This window comes from Xiphophorus hellerii, chromosome 8 (genome assembly GCF_003331165.1).
Source record: "Xiphophorus hellerii strain 12219 chromosome 8, Xiphophorus_hellerii-4.1, whole genome shotgun sequence".
Taxonomy (NCBI): Eukaryota; Metazoa; Chordata; class Actinopteri; order Cyprinodontiformes; family Poeciliidae; genus Xiphophorus; species Xiphophorus hellerii.
The window spans coordinates 744,174-768,725 of record NC_045679.1 but is presented as its reverse complement, the minus strand read 5'-3'; the positions used below and the strand labels follow the sequence as shown (position 1 = coordinate 768,725).

Here is a 24,552-nt window from a genome sequence, read left to right as displayed (position 1 = left end):
TTTTCTGGAATCACGTCTCGTTCTCATTGGTTTTAAACCTAAGCGCCTTACTGGTGCTGTACCTGTTTTCTTGGGTGTGATCCCAAGGTGGCGCTGTTGCCATCGTTTGCTCTGAGAGGAGCGTTTAAGGACCAGAGGATCAACCATAATATATTAATTTTTCTTTGCCCTAAAACTGACACAATTTCATATCTTTATATTCAATTTGGTTCTTTTCTGAATTATTACAGATTTTGCTGCAGAACAGCTAAAGGAGGTCATGGACTTCCAGCCGCCATTTTTATTTCTCCCGGTGATTCTGTAATCGGCTGAATCTGAACCGGTTCAGTCAAAATGTTCGGTTCTTGGCTGAATTAGTTCCTCATGTTTTCCTCCAGTCAGAACTTTTTCAAAGTGCCTGGTTACTTTAAATTTTTAATGTTCCCAGATCTGAGAAACGTCCTCAGATGATTCAGAAAAAAACTCTGGTATAAAAACAAATTTACCAAACATTTATAATCTGAGGATCAGTTCGAAACATTAAGCTGCAAACATTAAAATGATAAACTTTACTCCAGACAGGATTCACTGACATTCTGGCTGTTTTGCTAGCAGTAGCATCCTGCCCGATGTTAGCGCTAGCTGCTAGCTCCTTCAGGACAGAGCTGCACTATGTTTTTTTGGCAGCTACATTCTTCACGTTAGCATTAGCTAACTCTGATGCCTTGTTAACAAGATTCATGTTGTGGTTTCATTTTCTGGCTTTAATAAAACGCTGCTGTTCATGATGTTTAAACAAAGTTTCTGCGACACTAGCTGTAAATGTCCGCTCCATGTTTCTATATGCTGATTGTAGGTGGTTACCCATAGTGGCCACTAGGGGGCGCTGTAGTTTAGTTCATAATGAGATGTGCCTTCATTTAAACCGAAAAATAAGAGCAAGCGTTGCTAGTCTCCTGTCAGTCAGCACTTTGGGCTGAAATACCCCACGGACAAGAGGAAGAGGAGGATATTCTTCATCTTTGACTCTGAACTGCAGCCATATTCGTCAGAACAAGCTAACGGCTAACGGCAGCGCAACACGCCAGGAAGTTCGCAGCCCTCGGACAGCGGAGCGAGGTACATGTTTAGAGCTGCATTAGCTCATGGAGTTAGCATTTTTATGTATTCATGTTTTGTGTCAAACAAAATCACTTAAGCAGATGTATTTTATTTTTCACGGTGTCTAAGATGCACATCAGCGAACTTGGTTTCAAACGAAGTAAAAGTGAATCTATTGTTTTATCTGTTTTAGCTCCGTGTTTTATTGGTCCTGAGGGTTTTTATACCAGCTAATCTCTGCTAGCATAGGCGGCCGAACGCGGTTTGTTACGGCTTCCTGTCCACATGAATGAAAGCGGGTGAAAGTGTTAAAATTAAACTATTTATTTCCCTTTATGAGACTTTAGAGGGAACGTCTCATGAAGGGACTTTCCCTTTAAAGGGAACGTGAAGAATCTTTTCTGAACTGGCATCGTCTTCAGGAACGAAGCTGCGGTTCATCTGGAGCCACAAACGTGATGAAGCCTTTTCTCTAGTGATGTTACGTGATGTGCCGAGGCTTCGAGGCGTGTGTCGAGTAATGGAGGGGGCGTTTCCGTAAAGCGCGTATCGAGGCTTGCTTCATTTAGGGGAGGAGCCGAAAACGATGACGTCCGAAGCCTCGCTGCCCGCTGTACCACGTGACTGCTTCGGGAAGTGGCTCAGAGTTTGGCGCGGGGTTTGACAGCTTTAGAAACCCCACAGGCTCCATTCAAAATGTGGGTTGTTGTAGGCGAGTTGCGGTCAGTTGAGAGTGGATAGAGTTTTGATAGTTTGGATAGCAGAGTTTGGATAGTGGTTATTTAGTTTGAGACAGTTAGTTTGGTGTTTGGAGAGTTTAGGAGAGAGATAGATAGATAGATAGGAGATTTAGGAGCGCGAGGACAGGATAGGAGTAGGATGGAGCCGGCGAGAAAGAGGAGGATTTCCCCTATGTGGGAACATTTTGATTTGATAAGCCCTAACAAGGTAAGGTGAACTGAACATTTGCAGATGCATTAGGTTTGCTTATGAGGAACTGTATTTTTCACAGTTTCTTATTTTCTGTAAAGGTGAGGTGTTTATTGTGCTCCAAGGAGTTGGGGTACAATAATAACACATCATCCATGTAGTGTCAAAAAAGAGAAATCGTTTGAAACCAAAAACTGTGGAGAAATTGTTGTTTCTTAATAAAAATGCATAAAATCATCCAAGTTACACAAGCATTAGCCTATTCACTACCCCTCCCTAGTTCCACAAGCACTTTCACTGTCCTCTGCCTGATTAAGCCCAGGCCATTTTTCTAGAGTCACAGAAAAACTTTATTACACAACATGCCATATCACATGACACTATTTTGGGAATAATTACACACAGAGGATACATTCAAACAATATTTTATTATACACACATGTGTATACATAATTTATGTAGACAAATGATTTCGTCCTACACCTTTTGTGAAGTCATTCCCAAGAGCCATAATAGACAAAAATTCAATGCATCACACGTATTAAGATACAGCTGGCTGTGATTATACACCTGGCCAGTAGGTGGTTTCGTGTGCACATGAAGCCTCAAGAAATGAACCCTTTCTCGAACCAGTTGGCTCAAGTGGTTCAATGCCTCATGAGGCTTCATCTCACCATCACTACTTTTCTCCCTCTTCTTCTTCTTCAGCGTTTTCTGGCAGTTTGCAAACTTTGTGTATTACCGCCATCAACTGGACGGAGATGTAATCCTGTTTTTGCACTTCTTTTGCAATAATCACTATTCATACTACAATTATCTGAGTCATCACATTCTTCGCATTCTTCCATCGCACTCCCTTGTTTAAAGTAATCTACAATTAACTCCAAATTACACCTCGGTCACTTTAACCAACAAACGCGTCAAAGAACGCCCTCCTTCCAGTCACATGCGCCACTGAGCCTCCCGGTGCCGCGACTAAAACAATCAATCAAAACCTTAAAACAATTTTAAGGCCCGAAGTGGGACAGTCTGCTGGTTAATCTGAAAAGAACAGCGAGGATTCCTCAGGGAGAAACACTTCCTGTTTTCTTAAAGGAGACACGCAGCTTTTCTCCTGCTGCGGCGCCGATGATGAACTAAACTTCCTGTTTGAGTCACCATGGAAACAGAAAGCAGCTGATGACACGTTCACACACCGGCAGGAAAATGTTCCTCACCTTTGAAACTATTCACTCCTTCTGCTGTTTTACCTTTTATTGCTTTTACTATTCGGTCAGGATTTACATAACTTGGCTCTGTTGACATAAAAACATTTAATATGAAGAAAAAACTGATTCCTACTAAATGTCAATTAAATCCAAATATTTACGTCACAAACTACCGTAATCATAATAAACAAAGTTTTATCTAAAAGAACTCACTACTATCACCAATCAATCAATCAGGTTAGTTAAGGTTAATATTTATATAATCACTTATTTTGGGTTACGTATTTTTGTCATTATTTTGTAAAAACCAGTTTTCATTTTGACACTAAATGTTTTTCTGTCAACAAGCCAAACTTCATTGATCCTGATTAATTTGTAAAAGTGATAATAAACTTAAATAAATTTAAATCAACATTGAAAGAAATAACCAAGGTCAAGATTTATTGTAATTTATTGAAAATAATTTCCCTTTGTGATACATTATGTTATTCCTAATTCTGTTTTTTAAAATAAATTTGATCTTTGTCACTTTTATTGCCTGATATTTTTGCTGCTGTTACTCTGAAGGACAATAAAATATGTTTTTATATTTTTTCACCTTCTAATCATTTCTGCAGCAACCTCAGCTTTTTGTGAGCAGCCATGTTTGATTCAGAGGAAGGGTCTAGTCAAATCCCTGAAGAGACTTTGGCCTCAGGAAACAAACCTTTTGCCATCAGGGTCAAAACTGTTTCTAATTAAAGTTGTTGGACAAACAAGAACAATTATAAATATAAAGTTGCTGAATATTTTTATTTGTTCAATATTGAACTAGAAATGCTAATTCTCTTTTAAAAACAAAAAATAAGTCATTGGTTGGAGACGAAGCTATTAAAAATCTATTAAAATAAGACAGGTTCACAGTTTTCTGGGTTTTTTCGGGTTTATTTTTGTTGCAGCTACAATAAATTGGGGGTAAAAGTTGATTTTTGTGCTTTTATTTACAATAAAATTAAGATAAATTTAGGAGAAAAGATTTAATTCATCTGTTAAAATGTGAATTCAATCTGGAGAGACTCAGACGGAGATGAGAAGACAATTAGAAGAGTTTATTGACAAACAGAATTTAAAGTCTTTGGCGCTCGGGCCCGGCTGGGGATAACGGTTATCGCAGCGTTAGCGACAGGCTTCAGATGAGCATCCCCGATGCTGTTAGGGCCCGGCACTGGTGGTGGAGGTTGGGTTAGGGTGCGGGCCTCAGGACCGGGCGAATGGAGGAGAAGGGGTGGTGGTGGGTGGAGCTCGGCTGGAGAGCGAAGGACGCCATGAATGAAGGTCCTTATCAGCTGGGACTCGGTCGATGATTGGACGTGACGTGGCTTGGTCCGGCGTTGATAGGTCGACGATTGTGGGCAGGTCGCTTCAATTAACGGGTCCCGGTGGGGATAAAAGAGTCTTCCAGTTTGAATTTGCGCCTAGGCTTCATGATTAAAGAAGCTTCAGAACTAGTTTAAGATTTAATTTATTCTGTTATGATAAACATAAAAATCACTGTGCAGGCCACAAATGGCCCCCAGACCGCAGCTTGGACATCCTGCTGCGATGCGTTCAATGACCACTCCAACACCGCAGCGTCTGTGACACACATGCTGTTTATTGAACATCAATCCAGGAGAAATGAGACGCCAAAAAAATCACATTTAACCAAAGAGTTAAAACACTGAAGCAACAAAACGACACTTTATTTACACACACACTCACACACACACTGCGCATGGTCCAGTCAAAGCCCGCGCTCTAATCATGCTGAAAACACGTCAAAAGTTCCCCTCAGAGTTCAGTTTCTTAAATCAGAGAATCTCAAAGATTAAATCAGAAACTGTTAGATCATGCGACGCCCCGCCCCCACCGTTGTCATGGCAACAGTCACCGCCACAAAGCGACAGAAACCGTGGCTGTTTCTGTGGATCTGCTGTCAGTTGCTGTGATTTCTGGGTTTGGTTCAGTTTCTCTTTCTGCAGGTTTATTTCACGTCTCGTTTGTTCCTCCTATAAAACTTTTAAAAACTTTAAATCTGAAATAAACACAAAGACATTTCTAAGTTTTAAAACCGTAACCATCCACTTTCTAAACTAGTGATCAGTTCTGATGGTTCTGGTCGGATCCATCTGGGTCCTGTTCAGTTATCTTTCTGCATGTTACTCTACCAAAGCTTTTCCTTCCACTAAATTTTCCACTAACATGCTGGAATGTGGCGTCGGCTTCTTTCATTTTGATGTTTCGTGTTTTAAAGAGCAGAGTGAGATTGGACGATAAATTATTGCGATAAACGAGGATATTGTCATTTTGAGATTATTTAATAATTATATTTTGATAATGGATTAATAATTATGCAATTTCATAAATAAACTTTAATTTTATAAAGAAAACTTCCACCTGAAGATATTTTAAATATTCAAAATAAATAAAACTATAAATAAAATGAATTATTATGTTTCTGTAAACAGAATTTTCCTTAAAGTTTAATAATCAGAATGGAAATTATTGAGCTCATTTTCATTTATTCACTGGTTTATTAATTTTTATTTATCTGGTCAGACGCTTTTTCACCTGAGATAAAATACAGTTTATATTACAATAAAAACATTTTAATGTCTGATATTAGACTCTTATTTCATAAACATCCAAACTATCAGAATGAACATCTGAATCTGTTCTGGTGTCGTTTAATCCAGTAAAACCAGTAAAACCAGTTTAGTCTGAACTTTTCCTCAGGATGTCTGTCGGTTTGATTTAAACCAGATTTCTGGTTTCTCTCTGCCCGGTTCTGTTCGGATCCGGTTGGGTCACGTCTGGAGTTCTCTCAGGATTTCACTTTCCGGCCGTTCAGGAGGACGCAGGGCTCAACACAAGTCAGCCATGTGACCTTTGACCTGCTTTATTGATGACTCAACGCGGTGAGGACTCACGATGACAGGATTTCATCACCGCACCGATTTCTGTGAAACAATAAACTGAAGAGGTGTTGATGAATGACTCGGACTTTGTTTATGTGACATCACTGTCTGGACGCTGAGCCGGGAACATTTAAAGGGCCGGTGTCGCGTCAAATCCACTGTTTTATTTTTATATCATGTTATAATGTTGTAACCTGCAGCGTCGCTTTGATTCGTTTATGTTTCAGAAATCCTTTCATCTCCATGGCAACCATTCAGCTGTTTAAAACACCTGGATGGGCCTAGCCCCGCCTCCGAGGCGCAGCTCCTCCCCCTTCAGACTTGCCAGAAGCTGGAGCTGCATCAGGTTCTCAGAGCAGCACTGGTACAAACATTAAAGGGTTAATAGAGCAGCCATGTTGGGATGACTTCCTGGAGGCGGAGCTTCAGAAAGAGCAGGAGCTTCTTAAAGACACAGACCCAGTTTCAAGATGCTGAATTATAAAGTTGAATGTTTTCAGTCATATTTGACATGCAGCATGTTTATAACAACTGAGTCATGTAAAGTAGTTTGAACTTCATGACCCAACGGTTTACCATCAACCTCTAACGTTTATTTTCTCTCATTAATTAATCGGCTGGATTTTATTAAACCTGCAGAAGGATCAGGATCGGGGTGAGCCTGGGCTGGTCACCTGACCGCTGGTCACCTGACCGCTGGTCACTGACCGCTGGTCACTGACCATTCATCTCTAAGACGCCCGTTTAGCTTCTCGCCACTTTCCCATCCCAAACGGTGACGTATTCTCCCAGCTCTGGTTTGTGAAAGGACTAAAGTGATCTGGGGGGTTGGGGTTGGGGTTAGGGTTGGGGTTGGGGTTAGGGTTGGGGTTAGGGTTGGGGTTGACCCACCCAACAGAGACCTAGTGATGCTGCTCACTGCTAAAGGAGACGTTCAGGGAATCAGACGACCTACATTTACCTGTGGAGTTGAAGGCGTCTGACTGAAGCAGATCTGGATCTTGGATCCTGCTGGTCCTGTTTCACCAGGACCAGCAGAAAACAGGATTAAAGTCAACCAACTATTCATTACCAGAAGGAGGTGATGACCCACCGATGGTGTTTCTAGTGTGGATAACGGAGACCTTTAGGAAAATCACTGGGTGGCCAAAGTTTCTCTCACATCAGTGGAGTTTGGGGCCAATGAGGCAACTGGTAGAAACATGTTGGTCCCCATCGAACAGGAGAGATCTGGATGTTAGCGTGTTAACCAGGAGGAAACTGAACTCAAGCCGTGTTTCCATGGAGACGCAGCAACAGCTGGAAGGTTGCTATGTTTAGCGTGAAGCTAACGCGTCCAGACGACGGCTGAAGGACGACCTCTGCTGACCCCTGCTGGCCAGTCGCTGCATCATCCTGATGCTCCGCAGACAGAACTTTAGTCTGTCCAGACAAAGCCGGTGTTTCCTGACAGCGACTCCGTCCCAGAGCTTTGGGACCAACGTGAGCGAACAGACAGTCGTGTTGGGGAGCGAGTCTGACGAAAGTGACGCTGAGTCTGCATTCACAGCCGAAACTAAATCACCTTCTACTTCCTGCTTATGGTTCTGTTTTCTAGGTTTTAGGCCGAAACTGCTTGTTTTCCCTGAACAAAAGTCTCAAGTTTCTTCATCTGCAGAATATTTCCACTGACCACAAAAACACTTCAGTTTAACATCCCAGCACTGAACCCCACTGGCCATCTCCACCATGAAAACATGGAATCTGTGATTCACCGTATCATAAAATGTACATCTGTCATTTTGGTGCAACATTTGTACAAAATGCTAAATAATTTTAGATTAAGCTTACAGAGAAAAGCTGAATGTTTGTGGATCTTTGGGTGTTAAAGGGTTAAACTGAACGGACCCCAGAAACCACAGCAACTAATAAAAATGTTCCACCGACGAAAATAAAACGTGTTTATGGTAAAACGAGATCAGAGCCGATTCCAGGCTCTCATGTTTCAGCTGCTCTGCCTCGTATTTCAGATTCAAATAAAAAACTGCTGAACATTTGAGTTTTTTACAGTTGTTGCATTTTGTTATTACTATGAATACAGCTGCGTTATATTTCTGATATGTTGTTCTAAACCTTAGCATCACACCAACGATCAAACAATCTAAATCATAACGATAATAAATGCATCCTGCTGCAGTTTCCACATAAACAGTAAAACTGCAGAGTCATGAATCGTAGGAAAACAAATCTGACGACGCCGCTCTAAATAAATCTGATCCTGAGTCAGATCCATGACATCACTTCCTGCCAGTTCACAGCAAACAGCTGCTGAGGGACAGAAATCTACTAAATAGATCTTTATTCATTTTAAAAGTGTTTCATTTCCCTGATTCTGTGTTTTGTACTTGTGTTTAAATCATTTACTGGGAGGATTTTCATGAATTATAAAAATAACATGTAAATAAATGTTCAAATCAGAAATAAACTTTCATTAAACTGCATATTAAATTCACTAGTATGAGTGAAATCGTATTAAATATTAAATTTAGTTCTGAACTCTGAACCAGCAACTAATAAAATCCGACAGATAACGGGTCCTAGTCAAATCACAGCGTTTCCTCTGAAGTCTTTTTTTAGCTCTGATTTGTGACTAAACAGCCATGATTTTGATTTCCTTTTTTAAAATAACATTTTCCTGATAAATGAACTGATTCTAAATACATAAGAATAATTTTATGTTCTTAAAGAAATTAAATCAGTGGAGAGATTTTCATTAGTTTTGTTAAAGTGTAATAATGTCTTTTCATCACAAAATCTGAATAATGAATGAAGAAGAGCATAAAGTAATCTGGCTTTAAATAAGACTAATTATTAATTAATTCTTAAGGATCAAAACTGAAGTTTTATGACTGTAGAAACTGGTAGAAAATATTTGAGTTTTTGCATAAAATAATCAAAGCTGAAAAGGAAAGTAGAAATATTTTTATCCTGATTAGTTTTGTTTGGAGAGAAGCAGCTGCGGCGCCGTTAGCCTCCTAGCTAAGCGGCTAACCAGATCGTTCCTCTGAGCTGCCATGATGAAAATAATTCATCACCAATTCAATGAACGGCAACAGTTTGTTACCAACAAGCCACTAAATTTATTTATGTAAAGTATGTTTTTTATGTTTGTTTTGTTTGTTTTTTAATTGAAACAGAAGAAAACACTCTTTAACCCGCAAGCTAAGCTAGCTTCTACTGCTAAAGCTGCTAGCAACTAGCTTGGTCTCTGTTGACATGTTGTGCAAACAAACACCAACACAAATATGCTACAATAATTAATTAATTCAGTAAAAAAAAATGGTACAAAACAGAACTATAAATAAGTGCAATGCTAGCGTCTTTAGCATTAGCTCCCTGGCTTAGCTTGTGATTCTTCATGTTTCTGTCTTCTGAACCAATCAGCAGCTGCTAAGTAGCTCAAACCTTCACCAAATTAGACTCGATCAACTACAATCCAGAAAACCATTAAGTCTTGCTAATTTTGTGTTATGATGCTAACTGCTAATAGAAGCTAATAGCGATTAATTTCTCAACAGGTGATCATCCAGACACTGATGAAGCGCGTAAACAAGATGATTTTGAGTGTATCAGGTGAGATATTGACCCAATGAGCTTCAGCTAATCAGAAAGTTAAATAAATGTTTTCCAACTTGCAGACTGTCTATAGACTCAAGGCAGCCATTTTGAATTTTGAGGCTACAACTGGTTAAAAAAAAAAAACTTTCCAAACTTCTTGGTATTTTTCAGGTGATTTTTTAAAACTCGGGTGTCAGAAATATTTACTGAAACTTTACAGTATGAAGGAAATGAAGCTTCTTATGGAGGAAAAACCCAAAGTTGGAATTAAAACTGGGAAATTTAAAGTTCCTTAAACAGCCGTATGTTCAGAATCCAAGATGGCTGCTGCACATCAATGTAGCTGAAATCCAGTTTGCAAGCAGCTCTGATGGTTTGAGCTAAACATTCCCGTCAGTGTCAGAATGAATAAAATGGAGGGAAATGTTTTCATCCTGCTTTGCTACTAGCCGTTAGCACCAAAACAATTAGCTTACTGGTTGTAACTGGTGAGTTTTCCCACAAAGGAGCTCAAACTTCAGAGATAAAACCAAAACGCATCATAATGCCACGAGCGTTTACGTAGAAAATGACTGAGAAATGGGCCCCATACGGTACTGACCACTGGTTGCATAACGGGTTGGTTTTAATGGCCTCTATGGGTCTGATGCAGGAGACCGATGGGTAAACTGGGACCCATAATGGCTCTTTAAAAAATGTTAATGACCCAACTGGGTCCCAAACAGGAAGCCATTTTGAGCCCAGATCCACTTCGAACCCATCGGACCTGAGAAGAAACCATATGGGGCCCAAATACACGTTGGTGTGATTTAATGAACCAGATCAGATTCCAGGAAACTTTCCTGCTTTCATCTGAGAGCATCGCTAAAACGTTCCTGGTTTTTCTCCAAGGAAAGGTGTCGGATAAAAATCCCTGAACTGAATCTGAACTGAATCTGAACTAAATCTGAACTAAATCTGAACTGAATCTGAACTGAATCTGAACTAAATCTGAACTGAATCTGAACTAAATCTGAACTAAATCTGAACTGAATCTGAACTGAATCTGAACTAAATCTGAACTGAATCTGAACTAAATCTGAAGTAAATCTGAACTGAATCTGAACTGAACTGAATCTGAAACTGAACTGAGTCTACCAGAGGGTTCACATGTTTCATCAGACAGAATGCTAATGGTCCATTAGCTTAGCAGCTCCAGGTAGGTCACAGGTACTTTGCCTTTCTCGTTGCCCCGCTCTCCAACCAGCCAATCAGGATCCATTCCTGGTACCGTGTAGACAGTGATGACCTGGACAGAAACACAGGAAAACGGGTCAAAATAAATAATAATAATAAAAAAAAACATCTAAAACTGAAGCAAAGTTTCCAGAAGGAGCTAACTGACAGAATGACCAGGCAGAAATCAAACACCGGCCCTTTAAGAGTTTCACTGCTGTTTAAATGTATCAAGCACAGCGTCAAAGAAATCTGAACTTGAAATTGGGCCTCTGTCTCTTTAAGAAGTTTCTGCTCTTTCTGAAACTTCAGCATCACAACACAAGCTTAGAGAAAGAACGATAAAAATCTGTTAAATATTTAACTAATTTAAAACACTGACCAGGAAATGGTCTATGATGTCATTATAATCTAGATTCTGTTGGGATTAATCTAGATTAAAGTTATTGATCCAACTCACTGTTATTATTTGTATCATTTTACTTAAACAGAAAAAAAACAGCAGCAGCGAAACAGAGAGAGAGAGCTGAGCGTTTTCTATGAAAACTCCCCCTAGTGGTGGGTGGAGGCATTACCAATCGATCCCAGAACAGGAATAAAACGACTAAAAATAAGAACTTAATCTCCTCACTGTATTTACATAGGTTTTTTTAATGCGTATATCAAATAGTGTGAATTAATTAAATTACATTATTTAATATTTAAATAATTTTTTACAGTCAACAGCTGAATATAATGTTTTTGTTCCCAGACTACGTTTCCCATCAGTCAACATGTTCGGGAACCACAGAATAACCTGATCAGTTTGTGGATATCTAGTTATTCTGCGGTTCTGGTCGGTGGTCAGGGTCGGGTCGGGTCAGACTGACCTCGTCGGCCAGCAGGGACAGTTCTCTGGCGTCGTGAGCGTCGTAGTCGTACAGAACCTTGGCCTTCCTGGAGCCCGAGGCGCCGGGAGACAGGCGGCCGGACGGGAAGGCGGTCGGAACCGGGTCGGGGCCGGAGGGCGGCGGGGGTCCGACGGCTGAGTTCGCACATCTGCAGCAAAACAAGCAAATAATCCCAGAAGGTTCAACCGACCCGACCCGATAATCTGAACCAAAGAACCGGCAGATTCAGAACCATGGAGCCAACAGAGAAACTGTCTGATCTGGTTCTGATGGATCAGCTCCCCGACCCAGAAGAACTGATTGGACCCAGAGGAACTGATTGGACCCAGATGAACTGACTGGACCCAGATAAACTGACTGGACCCAGAGGAACTGATTGGACCCAGAAGAACTGATTGGACCCAGAAGAACTGACTGGACCCAGATGAACTGACTGGACCCAGATAAACTGACTGGACCCAGAGGAACTGATTGGACCCAGAAGAACTGATTGGACCCAGATGAACTGACTGAACTCAGGTATCTGGAGCTGTTTGCTCATTTTTCAGTCATATTTTTATGTCGTTATTCATTAATTTATTAGTTTGAAACTAATATTTTGTTTCAAACTAAATATTAATTTGAGCTAAATAATGATTTGAGCTAAATAATAATTCTGGCCTCTAAAGAGTTAAAAAACAACTAAATGTCATTAATATTTGATATGAATGTTTCCTGCCAAACTAGTTTTAAACTGATGATATTTTAAGTATTAAACTTCAGTAAAGATGTTTTATTGATGACTTTTCTACTCGGAAGTGTCTGAATGTTAGAAATTATCATTAAATTAATTTAAATATGTTAGAAATTATCATTAAATTAATATAAATATGTTAGAAATGATCATTAAATTAATTTAAATATGTTAGAAATTATCATTAAATTAATATAAATATGTTAGAAATTATCATTAAATTAATTTAAATATGTTAGAAATTATCATTAAATTAATATAAATATGTTAGAAATGATCATTAAATTAATTTAAATATGTTAGAAATTATCATTAAATTAATATAAATATGTTAGAAATTATCATTAAATTAATTTAAATATGTTAGAAATTATCATTAAATTAATATAAATATGTTAGAAATTATCATTAAATTAATTTAAATATGTTAGAAATTATCATTAAATTAATATAAATATGTTAGAAATTACCATTGAATTAATTTAAATATGTTAGATATTATCATTAAATTAATTTAAATATGTTATAAATTACCATTGAATTAATTTAAATATGTTAGAAATTATCATTAAATTAATATAAATATGTTAGAAATTATCATTAAATTAATTTAAATATGTTAGAAATTACCATTGAATTAATTTAAATATGTTAGATATTATCATTAAATTAATTTAAATATGTTATAAATTACCATTGAATTAATTTAAATATGTTAGATATTATCATTAAATTAATTTAAATATGTTATAAATTACCATTGAATTAATTTAAATATGTTAGAAATTATCATTAAATTAATATAAATATGTTAGAAATTATCATTAAATTAATTTAAATATGTTAGAAATTATCATTAAATTAATTTAAATATGTTAGAAATTATCATTAAATTAATTTAAATATGTTAGAAATTATCATTAAATTAATATAAATATGTTAGAAATTACCATTGAATTAATTTAAATATGTTAGATATTATCATTAAATTAATTTAAATATGTTATAAATTACCATTGAATTAATTTAAATATGTTAGAAATTATCATTAAATTAATATAAATATGTTAGAAATTATCATTAAATTAATTTAAATATGTTAGAAATTACCATTGAATTAATTTAAATATGTTAGATATTATCATTAAATTAATTTAAATATGTTATAAATTACCATTGAATTAATTTAAATATGTTAGATATTATCATTAAATTAATTTAAATATGTTATAAATTACCATTGAATTAATTTAAATATGTTAGAAATTATCATTAAATTAATATAAATATGTTAGAAATTATCATTAAATTAATTTAAATATGTTAGAAATTATCATTAAATTAATATAAATATGTTAGAAATTACCATTGAATTAATTTAAATATGTTAGAAATTATCATTAAATTAATATAAATATGTTAGAAATTATCATTAAATTAATTTAAATATGTTAGAAATTACCATTGAATTAATTTAAATATGTTAGATATTATCATTAAATTAATTTAAATATGTTATAAATTACCATTGAATTAATTTAAATATGTTAGAAATTATCATTAAATTAATTTAAATATGTTAGAAATTATCATTAAATTAATATAAATATGTTAGAAATTACCATTGAATTAATTTAAATATGTTAGATATTATCATTAAATTAATTTAAATATGTTATAAATTACCATTGAATTAATTTAAATATGTTAGAAATTATCATTAAATTAATTTAAATATGTTAGAAATTATCATTAAATTAATATAAATATGTTAGAAATTACCATTGAATTAATTTAAATATGTCAGATGTTCTGAGGTAAGGTCTGACTGAAGGTGGCGCTGCAGCGCCTCACCTGTTCAGCTCCCTCTGCAGGTCCTGCATGTAGTGATGACACTGAGCGAAGTACGTGGCCTGAGCCTCCGCAAAGTCCTGCAGACACCTGAGGTGGTTCAGCTGGAGGAAGAGGAGGAGGAGGAAGAGTTAGGATCACACAGAGGAAACAAAAGCTCTGGAGTGGCCTAGTCAAAGTCCAGACTTTAATCTGAATCAGGTCATTCTTGTTGGAAAACTGTCCAATATGAATTAAACCAATTCATCAAAGCAGAGCAGGTCAAAGGTCATCCAGAGTGTGGTTAGCGACTCAGCAGCAGGTTGAGGGTGTGAATACTTTTTCACTCAGGTTGGGTTGGAGACATTTGGTTCTTAAATCAGGAGAATCCAACTGATTTTCATTCAGGTCACATCCAGACCCTGAATGACCTCAAAGGTCAAAAACGGTCAGAAAGTTTCAGATTTATCAGATTAAAACGTTTTAAACTTTCACAGTTTTTACATCTGATCAGATTCAGACATAAAGAAATGAAAACCGATAAATAATATCTAAGCATCTGTTAAATTAAAGTTGGATCCATGTGGCTCACTAAGGCGGACCAGATTTGGCCCACGGGCCTCGAGTTTGACACCTGTACCTTTAAAATGTTACAAAAGATGAAAAGAACCTGATCCACAGTCACACACCGTGACTCATCGGGTTCACCTCCGGACCGGACCCGACCGGCGCCTCTGACTCACATGTGTGCTGCTGATTCCCTCCAGCAGCAGCCGGGTCACCTCCGCCTGCCGGTCGAACTCCGTCTGGGCCACACGCAGCTCCAGCTCCGCCTGGGGAGGAGACGCACATCACATCTGACCCAAAACCAACGTAGCATGTGTCGGGAAACTGGTGGTGCTACACACACACACACACACCGACACACGCAGACACACACACACAGAGACACACACACACAGACACACACACACAGAGACACAGAGACACACACAGACACACACACACAGACACACACACACACACACAGACACACACACACCCCGACACACACACACAGAGACACACACACACAGACAAATACACACACACAAAGACACACACACACAGAGACACACACACAGAGACACACACACACACAGAGACCCACACAGACACACCCACACACACCCATACACACACACACACACACACACCCTCCCCGTTATCTGCGGCGGCCTCACCTTGTCCACTTCCTCGCTCAGCAGCTGAGACAAACAGAACCAGAGAAACGTCTCAGATTAAATCCGCAGCTCGACTTTCCACCATGAACCACCTGGACCGGCCCGTTGCCATGCCGACACAGGGAACCGGGTCAACCGGTTCAGATGTGGTGGGTTTCCACACAGGCTCACATATTTACATACACCCCAAAGAAGACGGAGTCCTCCATCTTTGATGATCCATCCACTTTGTGGCAGTAGAGCTAGCAAGACATCCCTCAGCATGATGCTGCCACCACTGTGCTTGATGAATGGTACAGTGTTACTGTGGTGGGCAGCGCTAACCAAGAATCACAAACATTAGCTATACTAATGCTAAAACACCAATATAATCATAAACTGTGAAACTGCTAATGCTAAACAGCTAATCACGAAACTAGCTCAGCTAACTGTAAAGCTCTGTATCACCATGGTGACCATCGAGTCCCTCCAGGATTTCTGGCTGTTTTATTGATTTTTTAAGATCAGAATCTGATTTTCTGATGCTACTTGGGAAATACTTGGAAATAATTTTGCATGTTTATATTTCGACATTTTTCCTCATTAAACTTCTTCCAGATTCTAGAGGAGAAAAAACAGATCAACTTTTTAAAGAACTTAAAAAGCTCGGTTTGTTTCGCGCTGATCACAGACGATGACCTGACTTCAAATAATGCTGAGGTAGGAAATACCGCCACCTGCAGGTGGGAGTTAGAACTGTTTACTGTAGAACTACAGCAATGCATTCTGGGTAAACAGAAGGCTAACTACCTGTTGATTATCATACCATCACAACAAAACAACCAAATTAACACTGGATACTGGAAAAGTTATTTAGGAGAAGCTAAGCTAAATGTTTTCAGAATGCTAAAGTGCTAAGCTAAAAATTAGCTCTGTTAGCGGATTAGCATAAGTTATTAGTTAACTTCAGTTCTGTGTGTCAGAAAAACATTTTAGTAAAAGACGCTGAAGGTTTTTGTGAGGTAAGCTGTTTTCATCTCCGTTCGCTGGGGAAATTTACACGTCTGAGGCACCAAGTCGGTATTTTTCCTCTGAATCACTGAGGTTTCTGTTTCTCCTCTGGGTAAAGGATGAATCACAAGGATCCAGAAAGTGAGGATGAATCCATAATGAATGGATGAATGGAGACGTCTGATCAGCTTCAGGATAATATCTCCAGTCAGATGAACAACATGGCGGCGTCTCCACTGGACGCTTCAATGGCCGATCGTTTTCCAGGAACATGGCCGACCTGGGAGGGCAGATCCAGATGTTCAGCTGATCCAGATGTTCAGCAGATCCAGATGTTCAGCTGATCCAGATGTTCAGCTGATCCAGATGTTCAGCAGATCAGAGTAAAACTCAATCAGAAACTGCTGCAGCTGAACTTTCAACTACATTCTGAACAAACTGCTGCAGCTGCTGGAGGTTTACAGCGCCCCCCTGTGTTAAACAGATGCAATTACACTGCAGCATGAAACTAAAAATAATCAAGATAAATCTATGAGCCTCTTATTAATGCTCTTCAATTCAATTTAAAAATACTTTATAAATCCCTAAATTAAATGTCATTCAAATATATTTAAGACTCTTTGTGGATGATGATGCTGTAGCAGTCAGTCTCACAGCGTATATGAAGAGGCCTCTGACTGAAGACTGACTGTTCTGTCATGCTAACAGCTCAACATGTCCTGGATCCACTGAAGGAAACGAGACAAAAACCTCTGAGAGGAACTTCCTGCTTCACCAAAGGAAACTAAACGTCAGATTTCAGTGTTGGAGGATTTCTCTTTAGTCTTTGGCTAAAGAACAGGAGCCATTTCTGCTGCTAGCGTGAGGCTAACACATTAGCTTTGGCTGTATTTACCCAGAATGCTGTGCGCTGTAGTCCACTTCCTGCTGTTGAAGCGGTCTCCGGTCCACTTGGCGTTCACATTCAAACTGAACCCAGACCGAAGATTGGAGGACCAGAGGTCAGAGGTCGATTAGCGTTCACACCTCACCAACTGAACCGGACTTTGACTAGGCAGATGGACTGGAGTCCTGTTAGAACCGACTGGACTCTGTCTGGTTTTTAAGCTTCACTGAACGGTTCTGATCTTCAGTGTTTCTCAGAACTTTTCTGTAGATTTAAAAGTTTCTCTGACTCTAAAACCAACAAACTGGACCTGCTGTTCTACCACCACCGGTTCTACGGGACACAGATCTACTCCGTTTATCGGGCCAACCTTCCTCTGCGCCGCCGCCGCCGGGTCGGCCTCCAGGCTCCAGCTTTCCCAGCCGCTCTGAAGCCGCATCACAGAAACAAACTGGAAATCAGAACAACTGCTGGGAGATTTACACCAGATTAACTCCACAAATTAAAACTAGTCCTGGAATAATCCCACATCTGATCCTAATCATCACTTATTCAGCAGATAATCCAGATTATTCTAAGAAATGAATCAATATGCTCTGTTGCTAATGTTAGATCATTTAACCACTTGGTAGATTAAAACAGAAATCGGTACCGGCCGAGATCGGATTCAGCAGGTCGGGTTTGTAAATATCTCTGATCGGCCCGAAACCCGGAATCAGTGCAGCACAATCAACCAAACAACCAACAAAATCATCTAGAACCTTCAGCTCCAACCAGAACCAGGTTGGTGCCGACCCGGAACGGCAGTAAAACCAACCAGAACCAGGTTGGTGCCGACCCGGAACGGCAGTAAAACCAACCAGAACCCTGAAAGATTCTGAACCAGGACTCCTGCAAAGCTGGAAACGACGCATCAGAACCACCCTGAGCATTCCTCAGGATGGTTCAGAACCAGAACCACCCTGAGGAATGCTGGGTTGCTAAACGATGACATCATCGACAGCACTGGGACTCGCCCAGTGAAACCAGTAAAGCTTCTCACTGGTGAGCAGAAACTTCCTGCAGGCCGATCCGACCCGTTTCATGATCAAACTGTAAATAATAAAACGTGAAACTGGATTTATTTTCTGATCCTGGAGGATCTGCAGCAGGTGGAACACTGTAAAAACTAAAAACCCAACAATAATTAAGATTTTCACTTCTAACCTAGAAAAATGTTTTGAAGTGAAATCATCTGCCAGTGAAAGTATTGCTTTTTAAAACTCAGTATGGAGAAATTATTGATTTAAAAGCAGCTCCTATATGTTGCTGAAAAGTTTGATCTTATTTGACATTTATTCAGATATTTAGAAACTAGACTGAAATACTTATTAACATCTTGTGTTTTTGCATATAGATTTGACAGATTATTAAAATCTCTGCAGAAACTCCTGTTTATATTTCGCATTCCAGAGGTGTCTGGAATGTGACGGACTTCCTGTTTGTGAGCCAATCAGATAGCGGCTCTGAGCCGCCCTCTCACCGCCGACGCGCTGGCCGACAGGACGTAGTTCCTCGGCCGCGTCTCCTGGAAGTCTGGAGTCGCCTGGAGACAGAAGGAGAAACTTTGTTTCATTTCACGTTTCAGTTGAATTAAATGAAAAAGAATCAGAAAGAAGCGGAAGGCAGGAGGGGTAAATCTGGAGGGTAATGTCGCCCTCTAGTGGACAGCGACGGCACAACATGAAAATTAATACAAATATTTGCAAAATACAGAATAAAAAAGTGTAAAAATCCTATAAATTCTTAAATATTTGTAATATTAAAATTAAACAGTAAGAAATTTATTTATAAAATACAATGTAAAATAAAGACATTTCTGTCAATAATGTATAAAATACACAATAGCACTAAAAAAATTTGTTAAATTAAGTTTTTAAAATAGCTTAATTACAAGTTAGAATTGTTTAATGTTATGAAATATCTCATATTTCCTGCGCTACAGCCCATCATAAATAATTGATCTGCTGCTGTGACTCAGCAAACAGACTCTAACATCTGATTGGTTGATCAGCACAACAATAAAATAATAATTAATTTAAAGTCAGTGACAATCAGAAGAGGTTTGTCTGGTTTGAACTGGTGGCAGAACTTCAAATGAATTAAATTATAAAAAGATTTTAAATAAAAGAATAAAGATGAACAGAATAAAAGAGAAAAGCAACAAAAGAGGCCAAATCTAAACCATAAAGTTGATTTTTTACAGTGTTCTGTTGTTTTGTTGCCACCAGGTTCTGATCAAACCTGGAGCTCCAGCTCCAGCAGCAGCACAGCGCCACCATGTGGGGGAGCAGAGTAACTGATGTTTCTATTATTATTTTATTTGAGGTTCTGGCCCGGTAAGGCGGCTCGGTTCTGGTCTCACCGCTGCCTTGGCTTCGGCCTGCTTGGCTTTCTTCAGACGGGCTTTGCAGATGTCCAGGTCCAAACGCCGGTTCTCCAGGAGCCGCCGCTCCTTCTGCAAGCACAGACAGAACTGGTTCTGATCTGATCCGGTTCCCTGGTTCTGATCTGATCCGGTTCTCTGGTTCTGATACTAACGGTATCGGAAGTGAACAAGTGCATCAGGGCTTTTTCAGTTTTTGGGTCGTTTCTGTCTTTGGCTTTAGGAACCGGATCAGAACCCGGAGAAATTCTGATCCAAACGGGTTTAAAGCTGCACTAACTTTTATTAAAAATATCTTGTATTATTTATCATTATTATTATTTTATTATTGATTATTATTTAATATTCTATATTATTTTTAAACATATTGTAGCATATTTATAAGAATAACAATATTCTATATTGTTATTCAATATAATTGGATTTTGACCAATCAGGTAAATGTCTAGTTTTTCCTCAGAAGATAATTAAGTACGACTCAAAAAGAGCAGGTAGGCTGGAAATTGTAGTTGCGAGTTGTTTATATTTGCAATGTGAATAATATATATACATATTTACAATATTATTGGGAACATCCAAATGGCCATTAACAACATAAAGGAAAAGAAATAATAAAAAAACACAACAACAAAGGAAACTAAATCAATCAATTGTTCCCAAAGTTTCACAATTGAGAGGCCACACCTGTTAGTCCATTCATCCCAAATTGGGATCAATTAGGGCTGAACAAGATAATTATACTGTGTTTGGTTCAAATCCTGGTAGGAAACTGAAGTTTTCCATCACAATAAGAGTGAATTCTTTCTCTGGCTCTATGCCGGTCCTCTAACTCACCATCAACCTGGTCCTCTAGCTCGCCACCAACCTGGCCAGTTCCGCCATTTTATCTCCCTTCTGGTTCACACCAGGTGGCTCCTGCAGCTCTGCTCCAGCTAATATACCTAGCAGGTAGCGCTGCAGCGGTACATGTGACCCCAATACTCAATTGCAATTGGCTAATTAATAGTCTCGCGAGAATCGCCAATCATTCTATTAAAAGCATCGCGAGGTTTCAGATATAAAAAGGTTAAAAGACTGGAAAATCGGAGGAGGAAATAAAGGTTAAAATTTACAGCCAGGTTACAAAATGTTTCCCGTATTTATTGAAAGTGTCTCCATGTTGTGACAGATCATCTGAAATAAATAAAAAATATAAACTAATCTCCTCTGCCTCCTCCCAGTGCTAGAAACAACCAATCAGATCCAGGAGGCGGGTCTTAGTGCCGTCAATCAACCCTCCTCCTCCCTGGCTCTCTGCTGTTAGCATAGCCTGTCATGCATGCTAAAGCTAGTTAGCATAGCAACCCATGACGACAGATAAATGGTTTTCCTGTAAAAATTAGTTGTTTCTCTGCCATTAGTACATTTAGCAGAGAGTACATGAGGATGATTGACAGCACTAAGCCCCGCCTCCCGGCTCTGATTGGTTGTTTTCTTCAGACTAGCAGCTCATGGTCCAGACGATCTGTTTTAACAAATATGTAAAAAGAATATATTTTAAAAGTCACTGCAGCTTTAAAGGAGGACAGAGGACAGAAACCGGACCGGATCAGAACCGCAGGCGGTCCAACTCACAGAGATGGTCCTCCAGTCTCCCTCCAGGAAGTTGCGCAGCGGCGACAGGAAGGTGACGGCGGCCGTGTGGAGGAACTCCCGCTCGGCTCCGCCCAGCTTCCTCTGGTACTCTCCCACCGTGATGAGGGTGGTACCTGCAGCAGGTCAACAGAACCGGGTCACACAGAACCAGAACCAGGTCCGGTTCTGATGCATCGGGACCGTTCCTCACCATACGGGGTGTCGGCTCCGAACTCCTTGGCGGCGTCCAGCATGAACTGGCCCAGTAGTTCGGCGTTGGTGGTTCTGGACGGAAGCTTCCGGTCCAGCTTGTCGTAGATGTACTCCTCGATCCGAGCGCCTGGTTCCGGACAGGAACGGAAGAGAAGTCAGAATCAAACACTAGAAATATTTATAGAAACCAATTAAAATCTCCAGGACAGTCAGAGCCCAGATGCATGCTGGGAAATGGAGGAAACTCCTACCTGTGTGATCGACTGAGGCATGAAGGAAAACAGAAGTTAGATGTTAGAACAGAACCGGTCCAGTTCACCAACAACCTGGAACCCTTTAAAAGATTCATTTCCACCAAAAGTCACCAGGAACTTCAAAACGTTTCCTCCAGGAAGTGAGGTTTTCAAAATAAAACTGATCAAGCTGAATTTTTAAATGATTTCTACCAAAATTTCAACATTATGGATAAATGACATGCAGGAGTTCTGAATCTGGATCCCAGCGAGGATTAGCAGCAACACAACAACTGGAGCTCTTCTTCTTCTTCTTCTTCTTCTTCTTCTTCTTCTTCTTCTGGTTTCCAGCAGGAACTGCAGCTAATGTGGTTCCTGGATCTGCTGTTAGAAGTTCTGTTACCTCCTGATTTACATGTAAATTATAACATCAACATTAAATTGGGTCAATGGTTGTAATTTTTCAAGGCAGATATTCAAACTAAAGGTGGGAATTTAGCATTAGCAAAACTAAAGTTTTGATTAGCGCTTCAGCATTAGCTTCCATTAATTACCATGTTAGCGCGGCACTTTAGCATTAGCTTCAGCTAAATACCATGATGGAGAAACTGGACCACTTACTCGGGTTGGGCTGCAGCAGAACCTCCGTCTGTCTCAGGATCTTCTCGGTCCAGTTCTTGGTGGAGTCGGCTTTGGCCAGCAGGTTCTCCAGGTGAGGGTCCAGTTCGGTCTTCTCAGCCTGGCCCAGTTTCTCCTCTGTGAACTGAAACACATCATGGAGGTCAACCGGCAACATGATGGAGGTCAACCGGCAACTTCCTGGAGGTCAACCAGCAACATGACGGAGGTCAACCGGTAACTTCCTGGTGGTCAACCAGCAACTTCCTGGTGGTCAACCAGCAACTTCCTGGTGGTCAACCAGCAACTTCCTGGAGGTCAACCGGCAACATGATGGAGGTCAACCGGCAACATGATGGAGGTCAACCGGTAACTTCCTGGTGGTCAACCAGCAACTTCCTGGTGGTCAACCAGCAACTTCCTGGAGGTCAACCGGCAACATGATGGAGGTCAACCGGCAACATGATGGAGGTCAACCGGTAACTTCCTGGTGGTCAACCAGCAACTTCCTGGAGGTCAACCGGTAACATGATGGAGGTCAACCAGCAACTTCACAGAACAAACCAGCGTCTGAACATGTGGGTTTAATTTCCTGTAATCTTCTGAAGTTCTCCAGCGATTCTCTTCAGAGCTTCATGTGCAGAAAATGGACCAAAACATTTAGTTTTTGTAAATTAAAGGAATATAATCTGGAGAGATTCTGGTGAGTCTGTGTGGATTACAGCCTCACTTCCTGTCTGACAGCAGAGACCTGGTCAGGTTTCCTGCTGCTGTAGCTCATCTACTTCAGAGTTTCTCATTTATTCAGAAATGTTCTGCATACATTGATAATAATGAGCTTCTGTAATAATATTTGAGCTTCTGTACATCTATTCTTCTATTTTATCTCCACAGTTCCTGCTTACTGGATATTTTCTCTTTTTTGGACTGATTCTGTTAAAATTCCAGTAGAAAAGCAGTTTCTGCGTCTCTTTCAGTTTGACACCATCATTACATGTCAACAGCCAACGGTCTTCACCTTGTTTAGATAGCTAAAGGCACAGAGCTGGGGGAAAAAATCCTGTTTCCTCCCCCTAACCCAATGATGCCCTGGGAAAAGAGCCGTTTTCTCCACATTTTAAAAAAACCCTCCTCCTTCTAATTGCATCAAAATGCTACCGAATTTTAGAATAAATCTTCCAGATTATAAGATATAAAATTCATAACACCAGATTACAGCCAGCCTGAGAATCGGAGCCGTTGGTTAAATCAGCTGTTTTGTGAACGGAGTCTGGCTGCGGGCAGCAGCAGGATTCTGCTGGTGTCACATGAGTGATGGAGCTGATCACAGCCATCAATAATGGATCGAGGCAGGACGGACCTTTATCGGCTTACAGCTGCTGCTCATCTGAGCAACAACAACCAGGAAGAACCGCAGAAACCAGTATAACCGGGACCAGCCGGTACCAACCGGGCTCCACACAGCCAGCCTCCCTCCCAGCGGGACCTGGAGCTCCAATGACCGGCGACGGAGCCCCATCACCCCGCAGCCCGCCGCTGCTGTACCTGCACGGCCCGGGTGAAGAACACCCCCGCATCGGAGGCCAGCTTCTTCACGTTGAAGTCCATGGCGCTGCGCGGTTCTGGCTGCCTTTGTTCCCCCGGATCAGCTGCTGATGGAGCGGAGGAGACGCAGAGCTGCGGCCGTAATCCGCTCCGAGGAGGAGGATCGGAGATCAGCTGGCCGCCCTGCGCTTAAAGGGACAGGAGGGCGGGACGGGGGGGGGGGGGGGGGGGGGGGGGGGGGGGGGGGGGGTTTATTATAGTATTATAGTATTATAGTTTATAATACACTTATAAACTATAAAACACCAAACATCTATAATACATTTATAAACTATAAAACACCAAACATCTATAATACATTTATAAACTATAAAACACCAAACATC

General features: G+C 39.9%; 1 protein-coding gene across 2 annotated transcripts; it reads right to left on the bottom strand.

The window, feature by feature from the left end:
• Positions 1-4,830: 4,830 nt before the first annotated feature.
• Positions 4,831-24,350, bottom strand: sh3glb2b (SH3-domain GRB2-like endophilin B2b). Of its 2 annotated transcripts, XM_032569876.1 has the most exons (12): positions 24,167-24,350; positions 22,625-22,766; positions 22,022-22,033; positions 21,769-21,897; positions 21,558-21,691; positions 19,923-20,015; positions 19,041-19,103; positions 15,643-15,666; positions 15,163-15,252; positions 14,444-14,544; positions 11,836-12,004; positions 4,831-11,039 (listed from the first exon to the last, which is right to left on the bottom strand). In XM_032569876.1, exons 1-12 carry the CDS (start codon positions 24,227-24,229, stop codon positions 10,932-10,934), a joined length of 1,128 nt encoding a protein of 375 aa, XP_032425767.1. In that variant the 5' UTR covers positions 24,230-24,350; the 3' UTR covers positions 4,831-10,931. The 2 variants fall into 2 exon arrangements, with proteins under 2 accessions (XP_032425767.1, XP_032425768.1); XM_032569877.1 differs by lacking the exon at positions 22,022-22,033.
• Between the last annotated feature and the right edge of the window lie 202 nt (positions 24,351-24,552).